Consider the following 20663-nt stretch of genomic DNA (forward strand, 5'->3'; position numbering starts at 1 on the left):
GAGGGCTGCAAAAGAGCCCAAAAGGAACAATGCCATGCGCTTGGCTAGTCGTGACTGAGATGTGCCCAAGAAAGGCGCACCGGAAGCGGGGATGCCCTCCACGCGAGCACCCCCCTTCCCCCGAAATCCCTCCTCCTCCTCGACAGAGCGCGCGTCACTTGCCGTGAAGGAGAAAGACCCGTCTCCCCCAAACACGCTGACGGAGGAGAGAGAGCGGGGACATCTGTTGGGTGGGAGGCAGGCGGGGGGGGGGGGGGGGAAGGGGGGATGCGCCTGGAGAGGATTTGTTCTTGGAGCCCAAAATAGGCAAACTGGGATTGCAAACTAAGCGCCCCCCCCCCCCCTTTCTCCCTGGCAGAGAGCCCCACGACAAAACTGGCGCTCCAAGGAGGGGCTTTCATCACAATCACCACCATCACCATCATCGCTGTCACTGCCTTGGCACCCAGCGCCAACACGGGGGAGAAAGGGATCTAGGAATCTTAGCACATCACAGCCGGAGCTTGAGCCAACACTTTCCAGCTGGATCACTGGGGGGTTGCGTGGTGTGTTCCGGCAGCCTTTTCTCCTGACATTTCGCCTGCAAAGCCATAGAGCAGGGGTCAGGAACCTTCGGCCCTCCAGGTGTGGTGGACTTCAACTCCCACAATTCCTTGAGGCCAAGGTAAGCCTTTGGGGCGAATGCCGAGCCTCAAGGAATTGTGGGAGTTGAAGTCCACCACACCTGGAGGGCCGAAGGTTCCCCATGCCTGCCGTAGAGCCTGGCAACCACACACACCACACCCCTGCGAGGCTCCTATTTTGGAGGCCAGGGCTGTTGCAAATGGGTGCTGCGCCCACTCCCCCGGAAAGCGGCTCAAAGTGCCTCTGTCCTCAACTTGGCAAGAAGGAGGAGGAGTGGGGGGGGCTGTGGGGGCTGCCATGGAAACCGGGCTGCCGGTCATCCCCGCTCCAAGTCACGCTTCAGACACAATGCGGCCCATCGGCTCACACCGCTTGACCCTAAGACTCCGGGGTTCAAGAAGGAGACGGACAAGCTGGGAGGCGCCCAGAGAAGGGTCACCAAAATGGACAGAGGTCTGGAACCCATGGACCCCCCTGAGGAGGGGGGGGGGTATTTATCTTGGAGAAGAAAAGGGGACGTGACAGACATGTTTACATGTTGGAAAGGAGGTCACGCTGAGGAGGAAGGGGCAAGAGGGCGTTACGTCGATGGAGACACAAGGACACAGAGCGAGGAATTCAAATTGCAGGCAAAGAGATTTCGTCCAATGCATTAAGAACAGCCATGGCCAAACTGGGTATGCAGGCGACCCCTTGATTGACTGAAGCGTCCACTTCCAAGAGGACAAAGGCATGGGCCAACTTGGGGTTTGGACTTCAACTCCCACCATTCTTCACAGCCTCAGGCCCCTTCATAGAATCATAGAATCCTCGAGTTGGGCCATCATCCAGTCCAACCCCATTCTGCCAAGAAGCAGGAATACTGCATTCAAATCACCCCTGACAGATGGCCATCCAGCCTCTGTTTCAAGCCTCCAAAGAAGGAGCATCCACCAGAAAATCAGAAATACATTGATCCAAGGCTTGGGTACGCAATCATGAGACACAGGAGTCCTTTTCCTCCTCTGCCGCTTAAGCTAGTGACCTGGCTAACGAGGGGATAAAAGTCTCAAGTTTGGGATGTGTAGTCGGATGAAGCATCGTTTGGAATCACGCCAAGTTCTCATCCTCGTTCCATGGAAGCCTTGCTTTGAAGTTTCATGCTAAGGTATTTCTTGTTTCATGGTTCTGACTCCTGTGTCTCATGATTGCGTACCCAAGCCTTGCATCAATATATTCCTGATTTTCTGGCTTGTATTAGAGTCCAAAACACCTAGAGGGAAGGCCCATGATTGGCCATGGCTGATTAAGAAGAACCTCCTGAAAGGAGGAGCTGTTTGACTGTGGAAAAGTCTGCTGGAGTCCCCTTCCTTCTCTGGAGGTATTTACATAGAGGCTGGATGGCCATCTGCTGGGAGGGATTGGATGGTAGCTTTCTCTATCAGTGAGTCCCAACCTTTTTTTGACCAGGGACCACTTTGATTTTTGTGTTGTTAGCAAGGACCACAAGATTGTTAACAGGGACCACAATTTAGTATTAAATAAGGCCAAAATTAATATGGATATTGAGGACTCACGGCTGGTAAAACTGCTGGTGCCATTGAATCACTAAAGAGCAAAACAGAATCACTGACACAGCCGAGCAAGACAAAAGAATGTCTGCAATTGACTGACCCTGGGTGTTGTGGGTACAGGACACGTGGCATTGGTCACTTGCCCTCCCCCCGGCCTCCCGCGCTCACCCTCCATCCTATGTGCCGGTGACACCTGCATAGCAACGGATTCATTAACATGAATAAAGGTTTGAGATTTTCAATGTTTTGCAGACCATATTTTAGTTTTTGCAGACCACTGGTGGTCCGTGGACCACTGTTTGGGAATCACTGTCCTATTTGGGTAGATCCTGACCGTCTCTTCCAACCTTACAATGCAGGCAGGCAATGGGGGGAAAGTGCTTCAATGCAATTTGAACAACAACAACAACGCCAACCACGTTTCTCCTCCTAGGAGCATTACGTGTCCCTTACTCTGTAGGCAGTCTGCGTTGAGCAGGTCCTGGCACTTCTCGTGGCACTTGACCCCGCACTCGGTGCAGCGCATGCCTTGCCGGGCGATGCCCCAGAGCAGCCCCTCGCACTCATAGCAGTAGGTGGGGGTGGTGGCCGTCCAGACCTCAAAGTTGTGGGGCGTCGTGCAGGAGATGGGGTAGATCAGGGCCTGCAGGGTCTTCCGGTAGACGTGGGATTTCTGAAAAGAAGGGAGGGAAGCCCCCCCAGGAGTGAACGGCTGCGCTTTCCGGCTGAACCTTGGCGGAGAGCGCGCTTTGTGCCGCCCCCACTTCTGCTGCACCCGTTCCCTTGGCAGCTCCCCATAAATAATGGATCATGCCCCCCACTCACACACACCCCATTGTTCTTGCAATGCCTTTCTGTGGGAGGGCACCTTTTGTGCTTTTCAAAGACCCCCCCCCCCCCACATCGCCCCACTTTCCATGCTATTTTGCTCTCTCCTGGCCAAGGACGTTCTTGCCCAGCCTGATAGAATAGAAGTCAATGCATTGTCGAAGGCTTTGTTGTAGGGTTTTTTTCCGGGCTATATGGCCATGCTCTAGAGCAGTGTTTCTCAACCTGGGGGTCGGGACCCCTGAGGGGGTCGTGAGGGGTTGTCTGAGGGGTCGCCAAAGACTATCAGAAAACAGTATTTCCTGTTGGTCATGGGGGTTCTGTGTGGGAAGTTTGGCCCAATTCTATCGGTGGGCTTCAGAATGCTCTCTGGTTGTAGGTGAACTATAAATCCCAGGAACTACAACTCCCAAATGTCAAGGTCTATTTTCCCCAAACTCTACCAGTGTTCACATTTGGGCCTATAGAGGATTCGTGCCAAGTTTGGTCCAGATCCATCATTGTTTGAGTCCACAGTACTCTCTGGATATAGGTGAACTACAACTCCAAAACTCAAAGTCAATGCCCACCAAACCCTTCCAGTATTTTCTGTTAGTCACAGGAGCTGTGTGTGCCAAATTTGGTTCAATTCCTCATTGGTGGAGTTCAGAATACTCTCTGATTTAGGTGAACTAGAAATCCCAGGAACTACAACTCCCAAATGTCAAGGTCTATTTTCCGCAAACTCTACCAGTGTTCACATTTAGGCATATTGAGGATTTGTGCCAAGTTTGGTCCAGATCCATCTGTTTGAGTCCACAATGCTCTCTGGATGTCGGTGTACTACAACTCCAGAACTCAAGGCCAATGCCCACCAAACCCTTCCAGTATTTTCTGTTGGTCATGGGAGCTCCGTGTGCCAAGTTTGGTTCAATTCCCCCATCGGTGGAGTTCAGAATACTCTATTATCGTAGGTGAATGAGTAAACCCAGCAACTACAACTCTCAAATGAGAAAATCAACCCCCCCCCTCCCCAACTCCACCAGTATTCAAATTTGGGCGTATTGGATATTTGTGTTAAATTTGGTCCAGTGAATGAAAATACATCCTGCATATCTGATATTTACATTATGATTCATAACAGGAGCAAAATTGCAGTTATGAATGGAAATAACTTTATGGTTAGGGGTCACCACACCATGAGGAACTGTATTAAGGGGTCAAGGCATTCGCAAGGTTGAGAAACACTGCTCTAGAGGCATTCTCTCCTGACGTTTTGCCTGCATCTATGGCAAGCATCCTCAGAGGTAGTGAGGTCTATGCGCTTTGGCCGGCAGCCACTCAGTGGGGCTCAATGTGGCCCGTTGTTGTAGTTCAGCCTTGGATGGTGCCTGCACCTGATGTGACTGGGGATTCTGGGCCTCCAAGCCAGCCTGATGGGGATTCTGGGCCTGCAAACCAGCAGGAGATGTTAAGCCCTGAAACTGGGCGGTCACTGCCTGAAGGCCACATTCCTGAAAGGCTGTTTGCTAGGGAATCAAGGTTAGGAACAGAGCTGAGCTGGGGTGGGTTGAGATTCCCAGGGGACCGACTAATAGAATGAGCCATTAGATAGGAGATTTACGTTCCGTCAACATAGAGCTTCTCGGGAGAGTTTGCAAAGGTCAAGACACCAAAAGGGTATTTCGCCAGTGTAGGCAACGTTGGTGCTTGAGGAGACCTCTCCTGCCAAGTGAAGCTTGCTAGGGATTTCTAGTTCCAGGTTTCCTCTGTTCATGTTCAATGCTTCCAAGTTTTAAGGACTGTTCCTGAATCTCATGTTTTGGGTTTATGCTATTTTGTTGAAATCCTTTTCATATATATTCTTCAATTAACTGATTTGCTATTTTACCTTGGACTGGAGTGTGTGTTAAGTACAGAGGTGCTTCCCAGCCTTGGAGAACAACACCCGTCCACTTTGTGCCCCAGGACCCTTGTCCACCTTTTCCACCCCCCCCCCCCCCCACATGACTGACCGGCACCCCCTCCTTACCAGCTCCTCGTCCTTGAGGGATGTTCGGGTGGCCATCGCAGAGGTGATTCCGGCCTTCCGGGACTGGACCAGCGACTGCAAAGGACAGGAGACACAGTTACTTGGGCCACGGACCCAGAAGAGGCCTGCAGACTGTGAATGGAGGGCCGGGGTCAACAACCCCCTCCCCCAGGACCAGAACAATGGATTCTTGGAATGTAAGGATTGCTGTGTATTGACCAGCCACCCCCTGGACCTAAGTGTAACCACTATGTTCTAAAACAGCACTACCTGAAGTGCCGGCCAAGACGGTTAGCCAAGGCCAGATTGCAGTACGCTAGGCTTGGGAGGGACCTCAGGGCATCTAGTCCACCCCTGCCATGTCTTCCTGGATGGACACCCTCCATGTAGATCAGGCATGGGCCAACTTCGGCCCTCCCTCCAGATGTTTTGGACTTCAACTCCCACGATTCCTAACAGCCCTCTCCCCCCCCCCCCAATTATGCCCACCTGCTTCCCACTGCTCTCTCTGCTTCGTGCCTGCACATGCCTCGCCCCACATTCACCCCATTCACTTCCTTAGCTGGGAAACCCCACAGGGCTGGACCCAGTGCCCCTCGTGTGGGGCTCCATGCACGGACACACAGGCAGGGGTGTGCAATGGGGTCTCTCTGCCAAGCCTGACCACTGCCCTTGACCCTCCGCCCCACGGCTCCCCACCCAGCCTCTGGACCCAATGGGGAGCAGCAACACTGGCTCCAAGCAGTGAAGGGAGAGGACGGGGGGCTCAAGGTGGACAGGTTGGTAGTGGGGGGGGGGTTGAGGGGGGGGAGGTGAGGTAGGGGAGTGCCTGCCATGGACCACGCTGTGGAAAGCAACACTTGTAAGGTGAGAGATGATGGGGTTTCATGGGAGGGGGGGGAGGAGGGATACACAGATATGGTGTTTGTGGGGGGGGGGGGGGGCACTGGGAGGGAGTGTTCAGGCGCTGTGTTCACTTACCATGGCCTGTGGGAAGGCAAGGCCAGCGTACAAGAGAAGCGCAACAGGTTAATTATAAGGCGTTCGTTAGTGCAGACTGACCTCTCTCCCTGGCCCTTCTTCTGCACATCAAGGTCTTTCACGGCTGGTCACCCCCAGCGTCACTTTCACCCCTGGATTCCCCTCAGTGGAGATCCCCTATTTTGGGAAGGGGGTCCAATGCACGCCCCCCCCCACAACCCCAAAGCCCCTCCCTCTCCTTGGGGCCCTTTGGGAAACATAGTGCAGAAGAGCAGGCCAGAGCTGCCTTTTTGAAGCCCTAGTCACCAACGGTCAGAGCACCTGGAAGGTAAACAATTCAAAGTGCTGGTGTTGACCTATAAAGCCCTAAACGACTCCGGCCCAGTTTACCTGTCCAAACGGATTCTCCCCTATGAACCATCAAGGCTATTAAGATCTTGGGGGGGGGGGGGGCTGCTCTCGGTCCCACCACCCTCGCAATCACGTTTGGTGGGGACGAGGGACAGGGCCTTCTCGGTGGTGGCTCCCCTGGCTTTGGAACTCCCTCCCACTAGAGATTAGAGCTGCTCCCTCCCTCCTGGCTTTCAGGAAACGAATAAAGACCTGGCTCTGGAACGTGGCATTCGAGGACTGAATTTATGACCTTCTTCCACAAGGAAGGAGGGTGATGAGCTGTGACTATGACGATGACTGTATTAACGAAGTTTACGGATTCTCCCCTATGAACCATCAAGGCTATTAAGATCTTTGGGGGGGGGGGGCTGCTCTCGGTCCCACCGGCCTCGCAATCACGTTTGGTGGGTACGAGGGACAGGGCCTTCTCGGTGGTGGCTCCCCGGCTTTGGAACTCCCTCCCACTAGAGATTAGAGCTGCCCCCTCCCTCCTGGCTTTCAGGAAACTACTAAAGACCTGGCTCTGGAACGTGGCATTTGAGGACTGAATTTATGACCTTCTTCCACAAGGAAGGAGGGTGATGAGCTGTGACTATGACTGTATTAACGACGTGGCTTGGGGAATGTGATGACGATGTTTTTGCTGTACTATTTTAATCTGTAATGATGTTGCACTTTGTGGTTTTGTATACACTATTATTGTATTTGCATATATGCTGGAAACCGACCTGAGTCCCTCGTTTGAGGTGAGAAGGACGATATAGAAAACTTCCAAATAAATAAATAAACCCCAAAATAAGACCTGAGACCCCCCCAATAAATCCATTTGGGGCTGAGGAAAAGGACTCTGGGGACAAGGTAAAATCCGGAAGCTTCATACAGTGAGGCCTTTAGGATTTTGAGAAGGGAAATCATAGAATCCTAGAATCCAAGAGTTGGAAGAGACCTCCTGGGCCATCCAGTCCAACCCCATTCTGCCAAGAAGCAGGAATATTGCATTCAAATTACCCCTGACAGATGGCCATCCAGCCTCTGCTTAAAAGCTTCCAAAGAAGGAGCCTCCACCACACTCCGGGGCAGAGAGTTCCACTGCTGAACGGCTCTCACAGTCAGAAAGTTCTTCCTCATGTTCAGATGGAATCTCCTCTCTTGTAGTTTGAAGCCGTTGCTCCATTGCGTCCTCGTCTCCAGGGAAGCAGAAAGGAAGCTTGCTCCCTCCTCCTCCTCCCTGTGGCTTCCTCTCACATATTTATACCTGGCCCTCATCATATCTCCTCTCAGCCTTCTTTTCTTCAGGCTAAACATGCCCTGCTCCTTAAGCCGCTCCTCATAGGGCTTGTCCTCCAGATCCCTGATCTGCTCCCTCCTCTCGGTGGCTTCCTCTCACATATTTATACATGGCTATCATATCTCCTCTCAGCCTTCTCTTCTTCAGGCTAAACATGCCCAGCTCCTTAAGCCGCTCCTCATAGGGCTTGTTCTCCAGACCCTTGATCATCCTAGTCTCCAAGGAAGCAGGAAACAAGCTTGCTCCCTCCTCCTCCTCCCTGTGGCTTCCTCTCACATATGTATCCATGGCCCTCATCATGTCTCCTCTCAGCCTTCTCTTTTTCAGGCTAAACATGCCCAGCTCCTTAAGCCGCTCCTCATAGGGCTTGTTCTCCAGACCATTGATCATTTTAGTCTCCCTCTTCCTCTGGACACATTCCAGCTTAGAGTCAATATCTCTCTTGAATTGTGGTGCCCAGAATTGGACACAATATTCCAGGTAAAGTGGTCTAACCAAGGAAGAATAGAGCATGGGGAGCATTACTTCCTTAGATCTAGACACTAGGCTCCTCTTGATGCAGGACAACGGCTCCTTGAGAAGGGGTTCCCTTTGCTCTCTTAGCACCATCTCCACCCTTGGGATTAGCAGGCATTGTAATATGACTGGTTTTTCCACTGAAGAAGGGGGGGGGGGTCCTTGGGTTGATATCTCCACCCCCCCCCCAACATGTAATTGTGATCAGCAGAAAGGAACCCAAATGTATGCCCGACAAATGCACCCCAAGACACATTTCCTTCTCTAGCATTTGCGCAGCAAAGTCATTCAGGTCCAAGCCCCCCCCCCCCCCCTTTCTCACCAGGTCGCTGACGAGCGGGATGGGCTTCCTCTTGCGCAGGTCCGGCATGCTGTCGATGCCGTAGAGGCCTCCGGGCGGGCTGCAAGGGAAGGGGGGGGGGAAAGGGTCAGTGGGGGAGGGACACAAACACACCGCAGACCCCTCCCCCCTTCCCGGGCATTGGCTGCTAAGCAGGGTCCGCTCTGGCCAAGACTTGGGTGGGAGACCACCAGCCGGAATTAAGGACTGGGGAATTGGCATATTCTTGCCTCTACCAGTTCAAAGAGGTATCCAGTCTAACAGCTGAGAAACCCAAGTGCCTTGCATGAATGCTGGTGGACGCTTGTCACTAAGGAGAAGGTTGACGCAAGCAAGTTTTTAGCTCTTCTCAAGGAGATTCCTGATGTTCCCAAATGGTAATGGATGCCATTCCCAAAAGGTTAAGGAGACTTCCATTTCCCAAAGGGGTATGGCACCCTTTTTCCAAAACAAGAGGGGCATGGCGGGGAGGGGAGGGGGCCAATGAGCAGACCCTCCTGAGCCACGCAAAATACCCCGCAAAATCTCCCGAAGGACTCGATGCGGCTTACAATGGCCAAGGCCGCCGACAACACAGCATACAATACACAATAAACTCATAAGCAAATAACAAACCATCAAGCAAGACAATAAGACAATGAACAATAACATCATGAGAGAATTAAGTCCCTTCTGCTGTGTTTCTCATTGTTTTTATGAGTGATGGTCACTCGTTGGCCTGAGAGGTGCATTGTGTCCAAATTTGGTGTCCATTCATCCAGTGGTTTTTGAGTTATGTTAATCCCACAAACAAACATTATGGATTTATTATTATTATTTACCATATTTAAATCCCGCCTTCCTCAGCCCAAAGGCGCCTCAAAGCGACTTACAAGTTGGCAGCAACACAATGCCACAACAAACATATAATACAATATAAATATACAAACCATACAAAACCATTAAAAACATATAATCATCAGCATCTTCTTATTAAAATATCCCCCACCACCACCACCACCCCCCGCCCCACACACAGACTCTCTCTGCAAGGAACCCCCTCCCCTTTTTTTGTAGGGAAAGAGGCTGAAATTGAAGCAAAAATGGAAGAAGCGAGCATCCCATTGCCCGCCCACCCACCCACACACTTCAGCAATGCGTGGGGAGAAATCTCCCTGTCGTCTGCAGGTGAACAGTATCATGCACGGAAGCCGCCACGGCATTTTCAATATTATTGGAGTGGGTTGCGTGGATTTCACGCTGAGTGGCTCCAAAGGCAGGCAAATAAGTGGGTGGGTGGGCGGGAGGGAAGCCTACGTCAAATCAAGTGCAAACACACTAATGTAACACATAACAACATTGACGTACCTACAACTTGGTGCTTCTTTCTCTCCAGGTGTTTTGGACTCCAACTCCCACCATTCCTCACAGCCTCAGGCCCCTTCCTTTTCCCCCTCAGCCGCTTAAGCATTATATCTATTTGTTGGTATATGAAGGTAGGCATCCTTTAGGTCTATCATTCTATCATCTAGCTGAAGCGGCTGAGGGGGAAAAGAAAGGGGCCTGAGGCTGTGAGGAATGGTGGGAGTTGGAGTCCAAAACCCCTACAAGGAGGGCTGAAGGTTGCCTCCCCAGCCGCTTCTGGGAAACTGGCCCCGGATCTGGGCTGAGCCTGCGGAAGGATTTGCATGGATTGAGTTGCTGTGAGTTTTCCGGGCTGCCTGGCCATGGCCCAGAAGCATTCTCTCCTGACGTTTCTGTCAGAAATATTGAGTTATGCGTGTGTGTGTTTCTATGTGTTTCTATGTATTTCAAGATGGATTCTATTCTGCTCAATTGTGCATTAGAAATACTGTGAGAGGTAGAGAAAATGTAACCTTGACAGAAATGAGATAACGGGTTCTCTGGCTGGGAAGAAGTGGGAGGATCCGGTCTCTGCCAGAAAGTCAGATAAGCAGATGTTCAGAAACTGTTGTGTTGTGCTTTGTAGTTCCTGCCTGATGCTTGCTGTGAATAGACGTGTACAGATGTACTTAGTAAACTTAGTGTTCTGTTGTAACTAAAAGCTTGCAGAGTCCTGATTTCTGGAACACAGTGTCTGCTGATCTAGCAATCCTTCCGCTGGCAAACGTCAATACTCTCACCAGAAAACTCACAGCAACTCAGTGATTCCAGCCATGAAGTCCTTCGACAACACTTTGCACGGATTGCAGGATCGACAGGGTCACCCAGGAAGCCCCCAAGGCCCACTTACCCTCCTTTGAACCACGGTGACCTGGACGGGTCGCCATCCTCCTGGCCCTGGAATGATGGAGAAGAAGAGTTAAGTTGGGCCAAGCGTGATGCAGCCGGGAGAGTGGAGAGCGGGGCCAGAGAGAGGCAGTCCATGCAAGGAAGGCGCCGGGCCAAAGACGTGGGTGGACTCAGCGCATGCAGGCAGGCAGGCAGGTGGGGGCTCACACATGGGGAGGGGCCCTCCACATGGGAAGCTACGGGTCAGACCCCTCAACCAGCCATTCCGGGGCCACAGAGCCAGCCTCATCATCACATAATTTTGCAAGGAACTTCCACGCCAGTCGAAATGCAAAATTGACAACGCAAGCGTCAGGCCAACTTTTGGCCCCCTCCCTTTTCTGCTCCCCTGAAATCTGCACAAAGCACGCGACCCAGAAGTAATGCAGGCAGGAGCGGAGCCTCCGCGGGGCTCTGGCCCTGGCACATCAAAGTACAAAGCCAGAAAGCCCAGCGTGTGGGACGAGGACAGCCCAACCCAGGGACAACACTCGACTCGCTCAGGAAAGAGAGACACAGGATCCCAACACCTTCTCCTTTTTGACAATGGCTGCGTAGACCAAGCACATCGTCTTCTAGTAAACAAAGGCAAATCAATGAAGGCACTGCAAAAAGATTGCGAGGTGGTGGAGACCAAGTTGGGCAGTGATTGCAGGGAAGGGAGCTTCTGCAGTAAGCCAGGGTCAAACCTGTGGCAGGTGAGGGAGATTTCCAAGCAAAGCGAATGCAAAATGGGCAGAATGTGGAACGCCAAAGCAAACCCACAGAGAGCAATGCCCATGACCAGGGAAAGAAAGTGTGCCCGAGGAAAGGGCAGGGACTGGGACCAGGCAGCCACGTCCTTCAACCATAAACACCAAAGACATTGGGGGGGGGGGGGCACAAAGGGAGCCATTCCCAAAGGCACTTCTTCCTGGTCTGCAGGTGAGCCAGGCCCACACCATTATATGCACATGAGCCTTTGGTGTGTTATCCTAACGGGACCCCCCCCCCCAAAGTGACTCAATTGGACACAATGGGGTGGTCAGCACCTGTTCCTGGGTTAATGCAGTGGCTGCAAGCTGAGCCTTTCCAAGCCCCCCACACTTCAATAACATTCCATTGTGACCCCAAATTGTGACCCCTAAAGGGCAGCCACGTCCTTTAACCACAAACCCCAAAGACACTGGGGGGGGGGGGGCAAAGGGAGCCATTCCCAAAGGCACTTCTTCCTGGTCTGCAGGTGAACCAGGACCCACACCGTTGTATGCATTCCATATCCATGAGACTTTGGTGTGCATGTCAATGCTTATCCTAACGGGGACCCCCCCCCCCACAAGTGATGGGGCGGTCAGCGCCTCCTGGGCCAATGCAGTGGCTGCAAGCTGAGCCTTTCCAAGTCCCCCCTATTAAGAATTGTGTTTTCCTCTACATGCAAGGAGGAGTATTATAGAATGTGCATATGTATGCTAAGTTTTTACAAGGATCATTGCCTGTATGGGTGCGTGTTGAGGAAGAACACCTGGACAATCAAGCAATTAAGCTTGAGCCACTCCGTGCATGGAGTATATCATGAGGAGTGCTTCATGGTGTATTCAGAGATGGTGATCAGATGATCAGGAAGAGACCGGATGGGATTTCTATACTACAGGACTTGCTGAAGATCCTGAACAATTTACTACAAGACTCCTTGCACCAAGGAAGAAGCAGAGAAAGCATGATTTTAATTAATGCATTGGACTTTGGTGTGAGTTATTTTGCTGCAATGGACTGAGTTTATTTTCAAGGCTGGTTATTTTGTAAAGCTGCATATTTACCCCTGACTACTCAAGAGTAAACTTTGTTTTTCCTTTTACTCTGACTGTGTGATTCAACTGGAGGGCTGGGGCTGGGAAGACTACTGGGTAGCTTCTGCATAGACTGATAAACCGCAACACCCCCCCCCCTTTCAATACCATTCCATTGTGACCCCAAATTCTGCAGAAGAGGAAATCCTGTTGGCTTGTTAATCCTGACACACAAAGAAGCAGGAAGAGATTGCCTTGATGTGTGACTTTTGGGGGGGCAATGAAACAGGCTTCCCCCTCTGAGATGAAACCCGGCTCGGCTTTCCCCAGCCAAAACTTCACGTGCGCTTTCACCTACAAGGAAGGGGCAGCTCATGCGCAATATGTCCGTTATTGCCATTCCACCATGGCTGCACCCCCCCCCCCCCGCACCATGACTCAACCCCACTCTCAACCCTACAACAACCCCCAGCCCAATTCACCCAAACTGCCCATGGATGCCACTGATAGAAACGGCAAGGAGTGGAGGGAAACACCTGCAAAGGAGGGAGGAAGTGACAGGCCAGGCAGGTGGGAGACCGGCCTCTTTGGCCCAAGTCAACGGCCACAAAAGGGATCCACACTCACAGGCACACAGGCAGCAGCACCACCACCATCATCCGCATCATCTGCACTTCCTCCCAAGGGGCACAAGCCATGCTTAAGGTGGGGAGGAGGGGGGTGTTGGGGAGGGGTCCCAGATGCCCAGGCCAAGCGACCGAGGGACAAGTGCGCACAGTGCGCCATGCAGAAACACCGCCAGCGTCACCGCTGTGGGGCTGGGGGCCAAAGGCGGAGACACAGGGGCACAAAGGACAGTCTATCACCTGAAGCTCTCCTCTACTTCCTTCTGCAAAAGAGGAAAAGAAGAGGAAAAGGGAGGAGAGAGAGAGGAAAGAAGGAAGGAAGGAGAGGGAAGGAGACGGTTAGCACAGGACACGCCTCGGTCGTGGGAGCCGGGCGTCGGAAAGAGGAGCCGAGCCCTCCCTGCGGCCCCCCCTCTTCCAGATCAAGAAAGAAGCAAACAGCAGGCGTGTTGAACGAAGGCGCAGAAGGAGTCCGTGTGACGCCCTGGAACATACAACCAAGTGGGGTGGGGACCTTCGAGATCAATGAGGACACGCTCCTTGAGGAGGGCAGCCGTTCCCCCCATGGCTCCAGGGAGCCCACAACTCTCCCACTCTGCATTGCCACTTGGGGGTATAAATAAAGATTACTACTACTACTACTACTACTACTGCTATTATTTTCTTGGCAAGTTCTGTTCAGAGCGAGTTTGCTGAGAGAGTGTGCCTTACTCCCAAAGCCCAAACCATGACACACTTTCGTGGCCAAGCAGGGTCTTATAGGTCAAGACCGGCACTTTGAATTGTGCCGATCCAGTTCCGAGCACAATTCAAAGTGCTGCTCTTGACCTCTACGGTTCCGGCCCAGCGTACCTGCCCAAACGTATCTCCTTCTACGTCCCATCTTCTGGGAAGGACCTACTCTCGGCCCCGCCTTTGTTGCAAATGCGCTTGGTGGGGACGAGGGACGGGGCCTTCTCGGTGGTGGCCCCCCGCCTGTGGAACTCGATCCCCAGGGAAATTAGGTTATTGTCTTCCCTCCTCTCCTTCAGAAAGAAGTTGAAAACATGGATGTGGGGTATTATGCTGAGAATGACAAGGATGACAACGGCTAAGGTAATGGACTATTATCTTAGTATTTAAATGTTTAACACCACTTTAATTACCTTATTTAATATTGGGTTTTAAACTCTGTTTTGACATTGTTTCCTGATACCCGGATGTGTGTGTAACCTAATGCTTGTATACTTCTGTACATGTGCTTGTACATGTGTGCGTACTCTGACACTTGCACACCCTGTCACTTGTACCTTTTTGATGCTGGTAATTGACCATAATAAATGTTTATTATTATTGGTAATTGACTATGGACAAGCTTGATGGAATCTAGCACATATATCTAGCAACATATCTATCCGAACGTATCTCAGCCTATCAGCCCGCCAGGACCCTAAGATCTTCTGGGGAGTCCCTGCTCTCTATCCCACCTGCTTCACAGGTGCAGCTGGTGGAGACGAGAGACAGGGCTTTTTCTGTGGTGGCCCCTCGGCTTTGGAACACCCTCCCCATAGAGGTAAGATCAGCCCCCTCGCTGATGGTGTTTCGAAAAAGACTGAAGACATGGATGTTCGAACAAGCATTCGGTTAATCCGGTGCAATTGAATTTGATGATCAAGGATTGGTAATCACAGACGATGAAATTGGATTGCGATTTTAGTTAAGAGATGCATTGGTTTGTTATTGGTGGCCCAATAATATTGTGTATTGTGTATGTGTTTTTATGCTTTTTAAAATGAATATTGTTGATTATTGTAGTGTTGTAAACCGCGTTGAGTCGCCAATGTAGGCTGAGAAACAGCGGTATACAAGCGCAGTAATAAATAAATAAATAAATAAATAAATAATAAATAATCTCCAACCACAGATAAGGCCTCAAGGCTGTTATATTTAAACATATTTTAGTTGAATTGACTTAATCTTTTAACTGTACGTAATTATTGGTTTTTATTATGGATTTTATTATGTTGTGTACATGGGGGCATGGAATTGTTGCCGGCTGGAAGCCACCCTGAGTCCGTCCCCGTCCATCCCCCCCGTCTGTCCCCAGTACAAATATCTGAAATAATAAATAATAAATACCTAAATTCAAGCCTTGGTCGACTGAGTTGTCGTCCAAAAGCCACACTGGCTCTCATTAACCCTAACCCTCGCCTTCCAAGATTTGGCTGAAAGGGCCAAGAGGCCGTGCGGACCGGACGTGGCCGAGGAACCTGACCTAAGGGCAGCAACAAAAGGGCCTCTTCTTGTCCACGGCTTGGCAGTGGTCAGCAAGGGGCCGACAGCTGAGACAGATCTTGGGGGGATGGGCAGGTCCCTTCCTGATTGCTGGCCTCCACCCCCCCACCCCCCCCCCACCTCACATTCCTTCCGAAAGCGATGCACACGAGCCCCATGCGCAAGAGACAGATCCACATGCCTCAGAAGGAACAGGTGGGGAGCATTCCTGCTGCTCCTTCCTCGCCTCCCATCTGTTGCCTTCCAAGACAACTTGGGCCACGTGATGCCACGAAAGCTGGCGTGCTCTCGGCAGCCGCTCTCCCTCGCTCGTCCCCCTTTGTGTCACTTGTGGGTGCCAAATCGGAGGCACAAGAAACGAGGGGAACGCGTGCCAAGCTTCCACAAAGCAGGAGGGGGGGAGGGCTGATTCGCAAGGGCTTGTTTTGCTTTGTTGTAGTCACGGCACGACAATGATTGCGAGGCCTTGCAATCAGGACGGGCCTCCATGTGCCAATCAGCGCTGCTGAGCACGATGCTTTACCGCCTTCCCCGCGCGCCTCCTTGCATTTCACTCGGCCTCTCTGGACGGAGACAGGGAAGCGCTCCACTGGGGGCAAGCGCTGACCCTGCGCCCAATTTCCTCGAGAGAAGGTTGCATGCGCGGTGACTGGGTCACGGGGCAGGCGCAGGAGCATTTCCCCCTCCCAGAGTTCTCCCTAATTGGCCCACTTTCCCCACAACATGGCAACCGCTCATGACCATCGGCCATCTTCCGTGACACCCTGAACTCTCCCATAACACATCTGAATGGTGCACCATGTACCCGGAGTGTGTGTGGGAGCCTGCCGCTTCCGTTTGCTTTCGGAGGATCACGGAAAGTCCTGGCTCAGGGCCACAAAGCCAGTCAGCCAGCCAGGAAGCCGTGGCCTGTCCACAGCGGGGTATCGGGTGCCAATGGCAGCACCCCGCATTTGGGCGGTTGGGGCTTGGGCGGGGGGCTAGCAATGGAGACCACCGGGACCCGGAGGCCACAAGGCCACCCATCTCTGGACGTTCCTTGCCAAGCAAGAGACCCTCTGACATGCATGGATGGGCTCACTATGGCCACACTGCCGACCCTTTCGGTGAACCTGTCTACACGGAGTTGTACCTGAGTAGATCTCCTCGGCCGAGGAAGCCCAGCTGGCCTCCTGGGCCAGGTCCTTCAAGAGGCGCCGGCGCATCTGCCTCTTCTCCCGCAGGACGTTCTTGAAGTTGTTGATGCACTTGTTCAGGTAGATGGTCTCCGCGCAGACCTTCTCCAGGCTCATGGGCCGGCACCCGTTGGGCTGCACGGAGGCGGAATCGGGGTCCTCGGGGGCCGAAGGGTGGTCTTTGGGGGGCAAAACGGGGTCGGGGAACGAGGGCTCCTCCTCCTCCTCCACGCAGCCCCCGGCGTCTGAAGGGGGGCCTGGTTCGGGGCCAGGGACCTCCTCCTCCTCCTCGCCGTCATCCTTTGGGGTGTCCGGGGACTCACTGGGGGCCGCCCTGTGTGGTGGGCCCATGCTGTCGTTGCTCAGGGTGGTGTTGGCCTGGCTCTCGGAAGACGCGCTCAGAGGGCTCTCCGCCAAGGAGTCCACGCGGCTCTGCCGGCCGGAGCTGCAGAGAGCGGGCTCGCTCCCCCTGCGGAGTCCCTTCTCGCTCTCAAGGAGGACTTCGGGGTCCCCGGTCTCCAGTTTGTGGAAGACCACCTGCAGGGCGGAGCGGAAGTGGCTGAGCGCCTTCCCCAGCTTGTTGGTGTAGAACCGCATGTCCACGAGGTCGATGCTCTCCCGGGAATGTTCCAGGAAGTACTGGGAATTCTCCAAGACGTCCCGGAAGACCTGGTCGGCCGGGTCTTGCTCGTTCAGGTCGATCTGGATCATGTCCTTCAGGGTCTCGCTGCTGCCCACCAGCTTGCACACGGCCACCTCGCAGGCCGGAGGGAGGGTCGCTGCCGGCGGGGCCTCGTCCAGGAGGCTGCCCTGCTCTGGGCTCAGGAACTCCAGGGTGGAGGCCGCCTCGCAGTCCGTCTCGCTCTCCGCGGGAGTCAGCAGTCCGCCGGCCTTGTTCTCCTCCTCCTCCTCCTCCTCCTCCGCAGGGGAGGCGCTCTCATGGGTGGCGTTTGCCGCCTCCAACCCACCCTCCCCTCCCTCGGACGCGGCGGGTTCCTTGCCCGGGGGGTGTCCGTGTTCTGCTGAGGGCAGGGACCCCTCTTGGAAGCCGTTTTCAGGCCCATGGCCTTCTGGGGGCTTTGGGGAAGCACCGCGTGTGCAGGGGGAAGGAGCGCTGCCGTTGTGCAAAGCATCCTTGTTATTGCTGAATGTTTGTCCCCGACTGCCAAGCTCCGGGGTCAAGTGGGGGAGCTTCTGTGGGGGGCCTGACCCCTCTCCTCCTCCCCGAGTTTCCTGGGTGGCCTCCTCACGCCCAACCCAATCTGGCTCTGGTCGGATCTGACCGTCTCCCTCCGTTCTTACACCACCGCCACCGCCCTGAAGAGCCCCTGGTGCCCAGCAGTTTGGTCTGGGGCCGGGCGATGGCAAGCCCTCCAGCTGGACCACGTGGCTCAGCTGGCCGTTTGGGGGGCTTGGTTCCCCTCCGGCCACAATGGTGACCCCTGCGTTCTGCAAGAGAATTGACTTCTGGAGGATGATGTCCCGCTGGTTGTCGTCCGCAAGCTTCACCACCAAAGGCCGGGGGGCCAAGAGGACGCCTGTGGCCGCGCTGGATCGGTAGGCCTCCTTGACGTACGTGCCGCACTGGATGCCGTTGAAGCAGCGATACTTCGAAAGGACGCTCCAGATGAGCTCCTTGGCGTCCTCCCCCTCCTGCTCTGGGATGCCGTAAAAGTACAGGAGGGGCTCCCGGGTGGGGGTCTTGGGGAGGGGCTTCCGGGCCCTGGTTCCTGCCGGGCCCTGGTTCCTGCTAGACCCCCCGCTGTTCTGCAGGCCTTCGATCTCGCTCAGGACGGTGTCGACGCAGCTGGAGACTTCGTCCACGGATCCCTTGATCAGCGTCAGGTGTTGCTGGAGCTCTGCAATCTCGCTCTGGATGCGGCTGATCCCTCTCAGCTCCTTCACGATGTATTCGATGACGTCTGCAGAGCGGTCCCTCGGCTTGTACCGGCCAGGCGTGTGGACGGAGGTCTTCCTGGGGAGGCGGGGCCCTTCCCTCTCCTCAGCGCCTCGCCGCCAGTCTGTGCCGGGAGTCTGGGAGTCCGGGCTCGGGGGGCTCTTGCTTCGCTTCTGGGGGCTCTCCACAGCGTGGCGCTCGGCCACCTTACCCAGGTCCCGCTGACCCTCCTGGACGGAAGCGGCCACCCGAGGCGCGTTGAGGTAGCCATCCCAGGCCAGCCACGCCACCTCCCCCTCCCCCTCGGACCACTTGCTGGCCCTGCCGCTCTTCCGCTGGACGTGAGGGAAGTCCTGGCCGGTGGGGGTCCTCTTGAGCCCACAGACAAAGGTGTCCGCTTCTATTTCCACCGGGGAGAGCGGGCGGTGGTGGTTCTGCCCCAGGGAGACCTCGCCGGCCGGGCCTTGGAGGACCTTCTTCATCTTCTCCCCAAAGAGTGGTCGGGGCGCCCGTTCCTCGGAGAGCCGCCAGGCAAGGAGCGTCACGAGAGAGTCCTTGAGGAGAAACGCCGCGGCATCTCCTGGCCTCGGGACCCCTCCGTTACCGCCGTACATAATCAGCGGCCACTCGGGCTCCTCCGCTCATAATGGCCCCCACGCCCGAGGTCGGTGCCCCTCGCTGCCCCGCAAGGCAAGGTTTGCATCCGTGGCGGAGGGAGCTGGAAGAGAAGGACACAGGCACGGCCTCCGCGTCAGAGTCGGAGTCGGAGGAGACACCCCCCCCACACACACACACACACACTCACGTAGGCACACGCACACGCACACAGACACGTGGCAGCTTGGGTAATGTAATCAACGGAATTGCTCCCAGGCGGCAAAACAAATCTATTTTTTGCCAACGGTTTCATCTCACCTGCTGCTCGGTTTCAGCTGCTGAGCTGGATGCTGGACCCTGGTCAGTGGGTGGGCTTCAGCGGGGGACGCAGGCATCCCACCCCTCTGGCTCTTTCAGCAAGGAAAAGCCCCTCCCCCTCCAGACCCAGAGCAAGAGGAACTGGGCCCGTTGCCCTTCCATGGGGGGGGGGGGGCTTTTGCCAAATCTGGGCAAAACTTTGCAAGCCACTTTGAGTTCCATTCTTGGGGGGAAGATGGGATAGGACTAGTGATGATGATGATGGTGGTGGTGGCATTCATCCCATTTACTGCAATCCTACAAGGATTCTCCAGGAGACCCACCTCTGGGCTTTGCCTACATACTGGCTCTGCGCTTGACCACTGAGCCCATGGGTCTACTTTAGGGGCGGGGCAACTGGGGGTGGCCCCCTGTGGGGTGGGCAGCAGGGGTCTTTCTGCGCGTGTCCATGATCGGCACAGCAGCCCATTCGCTATTGGGGTTGAAGCCCCCCCCCTCTCTGTCTTCACAGCAGCTCTGGAGACGATGGGCCAATCGGGTCGGAGGAACGTCCGGACAGACTGGGCATGCCCAATGGCTCTTCCAGGGCTGCATCTCCCAACGGTTAATGCTCTCACCAGTTTGAGTTTTTTATCGTATCAGAAGCGAACCAAGGGTACGACTGTAACGTATTTGAAAAAACGCAAAGTTTAAATACTCATCCTGATGCTCAAAGTCCTTTGGGCAGAAGCTGGCCACTGGGAGTGCCATAAGGAGGTCCTCCATTGTGCACACGTGGCAGGGCTCAGGCCACACGGTAGTAAGCGGTTTGCTTTTCTCCATACTTGCAGGTTGTGGGCTCTACTTTGTGGCTCTCCCCATTTATTTATTTTTGTCGTGTCAGGAGTGACTTGAGAAACTTCAAGTCACTTCTGGTGTGAGAGAATTGGCCGTCTGCAAGGACGTTGCCCAGGGGACATTGCCTGGATGATTTGATGTTTTTATCATCCTTGTGGGAGGCTTCTCTCGTGTCCCCTTTGCATGAGGAGCTGGAGCTGACAGAGGGAGCACATCCGCCTCTCCCCGGATTCGAACCTGCGACCTGTCGGTCTTCAGTCCTGCCGGCGGGGGGGGGGGGGTTTAACCCAATGCACCACCGGGGACTCTCCCCAGTTGAACCAGGACAACAAGGGAATGCTTCTGGTCTCAAGTGGAGGGATAGAACG

General features: G+C 54.1%; 1 protein-coding gene across 1 annotated transcript in view; it reads right to left on the reverse strand.

Annotated features, from left to right (window-relative positions):
- LOC132768096 (uncharacterized) overlaps positions 1–20663 on the reverse strand; it is a 253159-nt gene that overhangs the window by 94863 nt on the left and 137633 nt on the right. The window contains exons 16-21 of the mRNA XM_067464869.1: positions 16604–19183; positions 13438–13460; positions 10768–10814; positions 8517–8595; positions 5017–5091; positions 2631–2850 (exon numbers count right to left, since the gene is read on the reverse strand). Of these exons, the coding sequence (XP_067320970.1) occupies positions 2631–2850; positions 5017–5091; positions 8517–8595; positions 10768–10814; positions 13438–13460; positions 16604–19183 (3024 nt within the window). The remainder of the gene's footprint in view (positions 1–2630; positions 2851–5016; positions 5092–8516; positions 8596–10767; positions 10815–13437; positions 13461–16603; positions 19184–20663) is intronic.

This window comes from Anolis sagrei, chromosome 2 (genome assembly GCF_037176765.1).
Source record: "Anolis sagrei isolate rAnoSag1 chromosome 2, rAnoSag1.mat, whole genome shotgun sequence".
NCBI lineage: Eukaryota > Metazoa > Chordata > Lepidosauria > Squamata > Dactyloidae > Anolis > Anolis sagrei.